Source organism: Triticum aestivum, chromosome 3D, assembly GCF_018294505.1.
Source record: "Triticum aestivum cultivar Chinese Spring chromosome 3D, IWGSC CS RefSeq v2.1, whole genome shotgun sequence".
Classification (NCBI taxonomy): domain Eukaryota; kingdom Viridiplantae; phylum Streptophyta; class Magnoliopsida; order Poales; family Poaceae; genus Triticum; species Triticum aestivum.
Window position 1 is genome coordinate 6,743,904 of NC_057802.1, and position 9,991 is coordinate 6,753,894.

At 43.6% G+C, this 9,991-nt stretch overlaps 1 protein-coding gene across 1 annotated transcript; it reads left to right on the forward strand.

The window, feature by feature from the left end:
• The first annotated feature begins 440 nt into the window (after nt 1-440).
• LOC123076810 (eukaryotic translation initiation factor 3 subunit A) lies at nt 441-8,281 on the forward strand. Its single transcript, XM_044498949.1, has 14 exons — nt 441-595; nt 817-897; nt 1,731-2,212; nt 2,608-2,823; nt 2,892-3,260; nt 3,349-3,378; nt 3,961-4,188; nt 4,322-4,483; nt 5,120-5,341; nt 5,418-5,621; nt 5,970-6,173; nt 6,265-6,345; nt 6,762-6,963; nt 7,372-8,281. The coding sequence occupies exons 2-14, from the start codon at nt 852-854 to the stop codon at nt 7,962-7,964; spliced, it is 3,039 nt and encodes a 1,012-aa protein (XP_044354884.1). The 5' UTR covers nt 441-595; nt 817-851; the 3' UTR covers nt 7,965-8,281.
• The last annotated feature ends 1,710 nt before the right edge of the window (nt 8,282-9,991 follow it).

Here is a 9,991-nt window from a genome sequence, read left to right on the forward strand (position 1 = left end):
CCAGCAATTGTTCTGAACCAAACCCGAGACTAGCGGGCAAAATAACATCATTGTGTTTTTTTTAGGGGAAACCATCGTTATGATTTAAATTTCATTAGGCCGCACATTTTTTTACGTGGGTTACAATGGGCTTCCGGGCTGAAATTCGTGCTGTTGGGTAGGACAAGCATCCATTCGAACAAAGGCCGAATCATGGTCTGAAAAAAAGAAAAGAAAACCGAACTTGGGCCCTGACTTTTGCTCAAACCTCCCTCTGCTTCCCGCGAAATTACCCCGTCCCGCGGGCGAAAGCACCACCTCTGGAACGGGACAGGGAGAGCCACAGCCTGATCCCAGCCGCTCGTCCCACCATCGGACGGTCCCATCGCCCGCGAAACGGGCGCCGAGAGCCGTGGCATCAACAAAATTCCTCAAATGCCCCCAGCATCTTACCATTTTCTCTCTCCACCCCATCCCGGCTCGCTCCCCACGCAACCCTAATAAACCCTACCTCCTCCTCCCCGCCGCCGCCACATCCACTCCCCCTCCGCCCCCAGATCCTCCCGCGCGCCCCCGCCTCCGCCGCCCTCCGCCCCCCGTCTCCGGCGATCTACAGGTACCCCCGCTCCCCACCCCCGACGGCCATCGCCGCCCCCTGCCTTTCCACCTCATCCGATATAGCGTCTCCTCCGTCATTTTCGGCGATTTTTTCCCGGGATTTCCCCATCGGACCGGCTCGTTCGTCGGAGGCCGGCGTTCGATGCATGTTTCGTCGTTGGTTTGCCGTGAATCCGTGAGCTAATCCGGCTTCCTCTGTTGTTTGTGGCTGGGATGCAGGAGTAGATCGCCCCCGGAGACCCCGCGCCCCGACCATGGCGACCTTCGCGAAGCCTGAGAACGCGCTCAAGAGAGCGGAGGGTGAGTCACCGGGATCTTGTCTCACTTCGGCCGCTCAATTTTATCCGCCGTGGTTTCCGATTGTTGTTGTTTGCGGTGGTGTTGCTGTGATGCCTACGTACGGGAACTTAGGGCGACTATAGGTTCTACTGTCTGGTTCATTTGGTAGTTCAATCAATCTCACATGGTCACGAAATGTATAACGTATCTGTTGAGCGGTGCATTTGAAACATTCGAGTTGATTTGGAACCACCGAGTCCATACCACAGAGGATAGGCTCTGTTACAACTACTGAATGAACTTACATGTTCCATTTTGGTTCTCTGGCTTATGACATAGCCCATAGGCTTCCTTTTTGTCCATATATATGCCTGGACGCCCGAACTGCAAGATAGTCTTAAAGGCAAGTTAAGCTGGTTTTGAGACATTTATTGGATCCTAAGTTGCTCCTGGTGTTATGTATTATACTACCTTTTATTCCCTTCTGCGCCAAGACCACATAACTTTGCAGAAGCCCATGATTTGTTGACTTGTGACGGGCTTGGCATTGTGGCTCCTCCTACCAGTTTTATCCTGATCGACCAACTTGTTTCTAGTTGCAGCGTTTTCCTTTCCACAGCAGATTATAAACTGAGCACAATGTAGCACAGTTCAACAACCGCAAACTTGAGCCTCAAGTAAATTGATTAGGATGTTCCAGTGCAATTATTACCGTATGGTTGTTAACTTCTTGCACCAAAATATAGTCAACAGTGGTTCTCTGCATGCCTTTCTCTTATATGCAAAATCTTGGGCAATTTTTCATATTTTACTACAAGATGTTCACACTGTTTACCACCTTTGGTTTACTGCAGAGTTGATACATGTTGGACAAAAGCAGGCGGCGCTGCAGGCGCTGCATGATCTCATTACATCAAAGAGATACAGATCATGGCAAAAACCTCTTGAGAAGATCATGATGAAGTATGTGGAGCTTTGTGTAGATCTAAGGAAGGGCAGATTTGCCAAAGATGGCCTTATTCAGTACAGAATTGTCTGCCAGCAAGTTAACGTGTCATCTCTGGAGGAGGTCATAAAACACTTTATGCAGCTGTCCAATGAGAAAGCTGAGGAAGCCAGGAATCAGGCACAAGCACTGGAAGATGCTCTGGATGTCGAAGATCTAGAAGCTGACAAGCGCCCGGAGGACCTGATGCTCAGTTATGTGAGCGGTGAAAAAGGCAAAGACCGATCAGACAGAGAGTTTGTCACTCCATGGTTCAAGTTTCTGTGGGAGACATACAGGACAGTGCTCGAGATACTGAGAAATAATTCAAAGCTTGAAGCGCTATATGCTGTAAGCTATTTTACTGCCTTGCTATTACCCTAGTGGTCACTTAATACGTAGTTATATTTTTTGGTTCTGTCCTTTTACATGGACTTCCTATGAAATGAACTATTTGATTCCATCTGCACATACTTGACCAATTCACTCTATTGGCACCCTTTTCTTTCCTTTGATGAAAAGAAACCTGTAGCGTGGACTTTGTTCCATGAACATACTATTCTTTTACTTGATAACTTGTCTGGTTCTTTTGCACTCTCCCTAATTTGTAAGAAGTAATAACAATTTGGCTCCTTTTGTACAAAACATTACCAATGCATTATGTAACTACTGTTATTTACCTTTTGTATTATTGTCTACTAAATGCTTTTCACTAGCTGATCTTCCACTGACTTTTCAATATGCAGATGACTGCGCACAAGGCTTTTCAATTTTGTAAGCAGTATAAAAGATCCACCGAGTTCCGTAGGTTGTGTGAGATCATTAGAAACCATCTTGCAAATTTGAACAAATATCGCGACCAGCGTGATCGTCCTGATCTGACTGCCCCCGAAAGCTGTCAGCTGTATCTTGATACCAGGGTTGAACAACTGAAAATTGCTACAGAACTTTCCCTATGGCAGGTCTGTCCCACAACTCATCTTATCTTAAAGCTAAAAGAAATAAAATTCACCCAGCCTTTTTCTTGCAGGAAGCCTTCCGATCTGTGGAGGATATCCATGGCTTGATGAGCTTGGTTAAGAGAACTCCAAAGCCATCTGTCCTGGTCGTATATTATGCCAAGCTGACTGAAATATTCTGGATATCTGAGAGTCACCTGTATCATGCATATGCATGGCTGAAGCTTTTCAACTTGCAGAAGAGCTACAACAAGAATTTAACTCAGAAGGATCTGCAATTACTAGCATCTTCTGTTTTGCTTGCTGCACTTTCTGTTGCACCATATGACCATAAATATGGTGCATCTCATCTTGAGCTTGAAAATGAGAAGGACCGTAGCTTGCGTATGGCCAACCTTGTCAATTTCTCCCTCGACTCCAAGCGCGAGAATAGAGAAATGGTTTGCCTTCCATCTGTTCTCCAAGTTTAAGATAATTTTCCATAATATAATTATTTGTTTTCTGATAAATCTTCTGTTCACTTTTCAGGTTTCAAGAGCAACTCTTCTTTCTGAGTTGGTATGCCTTGGATCCTTTTTGGTTGCTGTTATTTTTATGTTATATACTGCCATATTGTTCAAGGTCTCTTTTATCACATGGACATGCCACACATGGGCATCTTGAACATAATCTGCTATTATGCGGGTGCTTGTACACATTACAAAGCATTCAGATATGAGAGTAATCTCCTCTGATGCCTGCACTTGATTGTATGCGCTTAGCTGATTGCTTTTTCTGCTTTCCAGTCAGAATAATGCATAACCACATTGTGAGCATCGCTGTCTCGTCAAGCAGCGTTGCTAAGATGTACACACTTATCTTGTACTACATGGCATGAGAGTCATTTTTCCTTCTAATCACACCTCCCACACCCTAATATCTGTTCAATCGCTTTAGTTAGCTTGGTAGCTCTGACATATATGAAGATTTGCAAGTCTACGCAGAACGGAACATCTGTTGATGCATCCCTGATGTTCTGTTCTGTTTCTGTGATGATTGAATTTACTTGCATTGCTTGTGATATTTTACTAGCTGGCTGTCTACATCATGCAATTTGTCTTGCATACACACTCACTCTCATTCTGATTGCTATGAAAATAGGCCGCCAAAGGTGTGATTTCATGTGCTTCCCAAGAAGTAAAAGATCTATACAACCTTATGGAGCATGAGTTCCTTCCTCTGGATCTAGCATCAAAAGTACAGCCTCTGCTATCCAAGATTTCTACTATTGGAGGAAAGCTTTCAGCTGCATCGTCAGTTCCGGAAATTCGTTTATCACAGTACCAATCTGCATTGGAGAAGCTTACTGCACTGAGGGTGCTGCAGCAGGTCCTATGCTATGACCCACTAGCGATAATATATGCATTCATGTCATTTTTTTTGCGAATATGTATTCACTTTATCATACCTTAACATTACTACCTGTAAAACATGTTTCTTAACTCTTCTTTAATCATTTCAGGCATCTCGTATTTTCCAGTCCATGAAAATTGATATGCTATCTAGAATGATCCCATTCTTTGAGTTCAATGTCGTGGAGAAGATTGCTGTTGATGCTGTCAAGCACAATTTTGTTGCTATGAAAGTTAACCATTTGGCAGGAGCTGTTCATTTTGGCAACATGGTATGTGGCTTGATTCTGACCACTGCTGCCACCTTTAGACTTCTCAATGTCCTCATTGAAGGCTTTATTTTTCTGATGCTGTTTATTTGAATTTCCTCATCGTCTGCTTTGCGGTTTTACATTATTTGTCTTAGCTACTCATTTCCTTGGCCTTTAAATTTTTTTCTAGGAACTAACCATTCATAGTGAATGGTTTCATTTTTATAGATTATATTACAACAACAACAACGAAGCCTTTCAGTCCCAAATAATTTGGGATAGGCTAGAGTTGAAACCCATAAGATCTTGAAACCTAGTCATGGTTCTATTCACGTGGATAGCTAAGTTCCACGCACACTTGTCCATGACAATGATATAAAGTTTGCTTGATTGTTGATGAGAAATATGTGCAGCTACAGTCTGTTCACAACAATAATATTAAGTTTGCTCGATTGTTTCTTTGTTTATTTTAGCATCGACATGTGGTGACTGATTGAGTGTATTGTTCCATGAAATTTTGTCACAAACATTTGGAATATGACGACATTGTCAGCAGTTAATCTTCCGTTTCCATCTTGTCTCTACAGATAAATAGATCATCAGGCAACATCAATCTTCCCATATATTCATTGTTATCTGACATATTTACCTTTGCAGGACATAGAATCTGATGTGCTTAGTAGCCACCTTAGTGTCCTCGCTGATTCCCTGAACAAAGCATTGAGTCTTATTCATCCACCTGTGCAAAAGCCATCCAAACCTAGTGAAAACTTGACCAATCTTGCTGGAGTGGTGGAGAAAGAACATAGAAGACTCCTTGCGAGGAAATCAATTATTGAAAAACGTAAAGAAGACCATGAGCGTCAAATATTGGAAAAGGTTTTCTATTTGCTCATTCTACCTCTTAGTTGTTTTATGGAGTCTTTGTTTATGGCTTATGCGTTTGCATTTCCAGGAAAAAATAGAGGAGACAAAGAGATTGACTATTCAGAAGAAATCTGCAGATGAAGAAAGGGAGAGGCTTTTGAAGGAACAGAGACTTAGGGAGCAGCAGAGGATCCGTAAAGAAATAGAGGAAAAAGAGGCGAGGGAAGCAGCAAAAATGATAGAAGATTTAACAGGAAGGGGGAAGAATAAGAAAAAAATTCACATTGAGGGGGTAAGATAATATTTTGGATTTCCAGTAATTTTACAGCTCCATTCTAACTGGCCATGTTTTCATAGTTTGCTTACTTTCTTGGAATGTAACTTAATTCTGTTTAGCGCTAAAATCTGGATGCACTATATTATGGGACCGAGGGAGTAGAATTTTGATAAAGGTCATATTTCTGTGGTGTTGATAGTCAGCTGCAGATGATGACAGGTGGTGTAGTTAAAGTGCAGGATCATTTGTTTCTGCACACTGCTTAAGTTTTTATCACTTACAGTTTGTAACGCATAGATACATGCATGTACAATTGTAGTTTAGGTGTATGGCGTTCTAATAAATTGAATGCTCACATGGCAGGATATGACAAAACAACACGCCATGGAGGTGGTGTTGAATCAACAGGTGAAGGAGCGTCAGGAGATGGAAAAAAAACTGGCGAAACTTGCAAAGACAATGGATCACTTGGAGAGGGCAAAACGGCAGGAGGAAGCACCACTAATCGAGGAGGCCTTCCAGAAACGCCTCGAAGAAGAAAAGATCCTTCATGAGCAAGAGCAGCTGGTTTGTCTTCACTGTTATTTTGTTGTTTACAAGATGTTGATTTTGATAGTCGTTCTCATGCTCACATTTATTATGTTTTTCTACTTGGCAGAGAGAGATTGAGCTCAGCAAGCAACACCATGCGGGTGACTTGCAGGAGAAAAATAGGCTTTCTAGATTGTTGGAGCATAAGGTATGTGTCCTTCTTGCGGCTGCATTCAGCAGCGCTGATTCCGTCACGTTGTTTTTATTCTTAATCAGCATTCCGAACTTTTAGTTGTAGAGTCTATTTGTCCACCGAGGGATGCTGAGTAGAGTTGTTTCAGTGATTACACTTTCTACCCTGAATTGTTTTTGTTTTGTTTGGATGATATCATTTGCTGGCCTCTCTGCTGCTGATACTGATTAACCCCAGAATAGATAGATTCAAATTTGGTTTTCAGCATATGATATTTCAAGTTTTGCCTCTAAGGGTATTGTCAACTTATAAGCTTTTGTCAGCATGTACTTTTTTCCTTTAAAGAAGACTACCTTCCATCTTGTTAATCTTTCCAAAACTTTGGCTTGTTGTCTATCATACCTTTACCAAATTTCCCTTTTCTGTTTCAGAATGCTTTCCAGGAAAGAATTGTCCAACGCCGTGAATCTGAGTTTAGTAGCCTAAGGAAAGAGAGGGAAGAAAGGATTAATCAGTTGCTATCTTCAAGAAAGCGTGAAAGGGAGACTGTACGCAAATTGATGTATTTTCTGAACATGGAGGAACAGCGGATCCAAAGGGAGCGTGAGGAACAGGAGGCTAGAAAGCGTGAAGGCAAGTGGATTACTGTACTAGCTTTACTATTTGTTCTACTCGCTGAGCATAGTACTAGAGCTTTATTATTATCATCATCTGGAACTGGAATCTTGCAACTTAATTATTCTTCTTGCTAACCTTATATGATCAGACCAAATCTACAATAATCTAAATTTCTTAGTTTTAGTCTATTCTGGCTCTCTACTCAACTGTTCAAACTTGTTTGAATTGTCATTATCTTAGATGATTGACTGCAGTGCAGTAGTTATTTCTCATACTTGGACGGTGGATAGCTGAAAAAATAGATCTTACTAGCTGTTGCTTTGTTACTATTCCATGTTGTTTGTGTCATTTGGAAGCAAGGCAAACACATTGTAGCTGATCAATCATTGCTGGCAATAATGAAATCACCTCTTTGGTTTGCAGAGGAAGAGAGGAGAAAGAAGGAGGAAGCCGTGAGGAAGCTCAAACTTGACGCAATCGCTGCTAAGCAGCTGCAGAGGGAGAGGGAGTTAGAAGAGAGGGAGAAACAGAGAAGGGAGGCTCTCCTAAGAGGAGCAGAGCCCGTGCGCGCAGCTGATGCACCAGCTGCTGCTGCTGTCGCACCGCCAGCCCGTGAACCAGCAGCGGCAGCCCCAGCTGCAGCAGCTGCAGCAACTGGTGCTGCTCCTAGCAAGTATGTCCCAAAGTGGAAACGTGAGGGTGATAGTAGCAGTCAGAGGCCGACTGCGGCAGCTGAACCAGACCGGTGGGTCCGGGATGATCGTCCTCGCCCTGCCCTCCGCCAGGATGCTCCTCCTGTGCGCGATGCTCGTCCCATCCGCCAAGAAGCTCCTCCTGCACGTGATGCGCGTCCCTTCCGCCAGGAGGCTCCTCCCGCCGCACGCCAAGAGGCGCCCCCTGCTGCCCGCCAGCCGGACGGTGCTGCTCCAGCTGCATCTACTGAACGCTGGCGTCCTGGATCTAGGACCTCTGCAAATTCCTCATCCACCTCCTCGTCCACCGGCTGGAGGCGCTGAAGCTGCCTGGCCTGAAATGCGCTGTGCTCTGCCCGCTGTCTGAGATTTTTGCCGTCCTACTTCCATGTCTTGGAGCTTCATGCACAATGGAAGTCTGCCACTGATATCTGGGAGCACGGTTACTTGAATTTGCTTGTTGCGCACCTAAATTTTCGAATTGAAACCTTGCACTGTTTCTCAGTCATGTTTGATGTTTTGAGAGTCACAGTACTCCATGCATAATGTGTTGCTCTTTGTTGGCGTATATGTTCCAGACTATGCTGTTGTTTTGTCGAGTATGCATAATGAAAGCTACCGCTGAATTTTTGAGATTCTCAGATATATTTATTTCGTATATGCCTGCATGTGGCAATAAAGATAAAAGTACATTAATAGAGCTACTACGTCCTCCTCAAAATAAGCGTCAATTTTGTACTAACGTTAGTACAATCTATACTCGAGCCTTCGACTTGGCCCCTGGCAGGATAGGTGAGGAATCACTCATGAGATCTGATCTATTGGGGCCTACAACTTCGCCAAAGCCGACTAGCATCTCTTTCCGTGGTGAACTGGCCGTCCCATACCTTTATTTTGTCTCATGTGTGTTGAACATTGTCTTCTTCGGTTCTAGCTTCACTGATGTAGGTAGGGCTGGGCGAGAAAGGGTCCCCTCTTGCCTATTAGTAAGCGGGCCTTCGATTCCATCGGGGTCTTACGGTCTCATAGAGGGGGGAGAACTACCTAACTAAAGAAGAATAGTGCTCTTTATAAATAAAAGTAGGCGTGGAGAGCTTTTTGCGGGGAAACTTGCAAGTCAAGTTTGGGGGGAGGCGGGCGTCGACCCAACCTTATGAGTATTCGGACTATAACAGTTCTGATGAACAGTCACTCACTTTTGACAGTTATACGATTCCAGAAGATGATCTAGAATTGGGTCAATCACGTTTATTAGAAGTTGACAATAGAGTGGTTGTACCAGCCAAAACTCATCTACGTATGATTGTAACACCCGCTGATGTACCTCATAGTTGGGCTATACCTTCCTTAGGTGTCAAATGTGATGCTGTACCTGGTCGTTCAAATCTTACCTCCATCTCGGTACAACGAGAAGGAGTTTACTATGGTCAGTGCAGTGAGATTCGTGGAACTAATCATGCCTTTACGCCTATCGTCGTAGAAGCAGTGACTTTGAAAGATTATGCAGATTGGGTATCCAATCAATTAATCCTCCAAACCAACTAAACCGGGGAAGCTGAAGCGGAAATGCAATTCTCGGGTGAGGGAAGGGAGAAGCTCCAGGAAGGCTTCGCTCGCTCGCTCAAAAAGCTCTAACGCTCGTTTATGAGTGGAGTGCATAAGCCCTTATTGAAGTAGGGTAAGGCCTTACTACACGAGCTCGTAAGTCAAGCACGGAACGAGCCTTGTCTACGAAGCTTCGCTTCATCATCTTGCTTGCTTCTGGCGAAGCTTAACGCACTATAACATAGGCATGCATGATGGTATGGTAGGAAGACTCCTTTTAAGGCCGACCACTACATAGGAGCGATAGGAAGCCAAGCCGTCAAAAGGAAAGGCGAGCAGCCCTTATTGCAATAGCAAACGACCTACTTATAGCCCTATTTATACCCTTTCTCGGGGACTTCAACGGGCCTTACAAGCTCAATAAATTGCAATTCTTCACCTTTTCCTCAGACAGTGGGAATGCATTTTCTTACTTGATTGACATTGATAGATATGTGTACCACACCGAACAAGCAATATGTCATATGCTTGATGTACCAGCCAAGCCAGCTCTTTTTTTCTCACTTCCCTTATCCTTAGCGCAAAAGTAAAAAGAAAATGAAAGAGAGTTTGTATTTGCAAATGAAAATGAATATGGATCTAAATAAATTAGATAATCAATAAATAAGAACTGGAATAATAGAAAAAATATCCCTCGCCCCTTATCTCTTCATCATCGTCGGTTCCGTCACTTGTGGTATTCGTTTAGAATCTTGTTGACCCTACTCGCTTACTCCTATTTTCCTTATTTCTTTTTCTACATAATT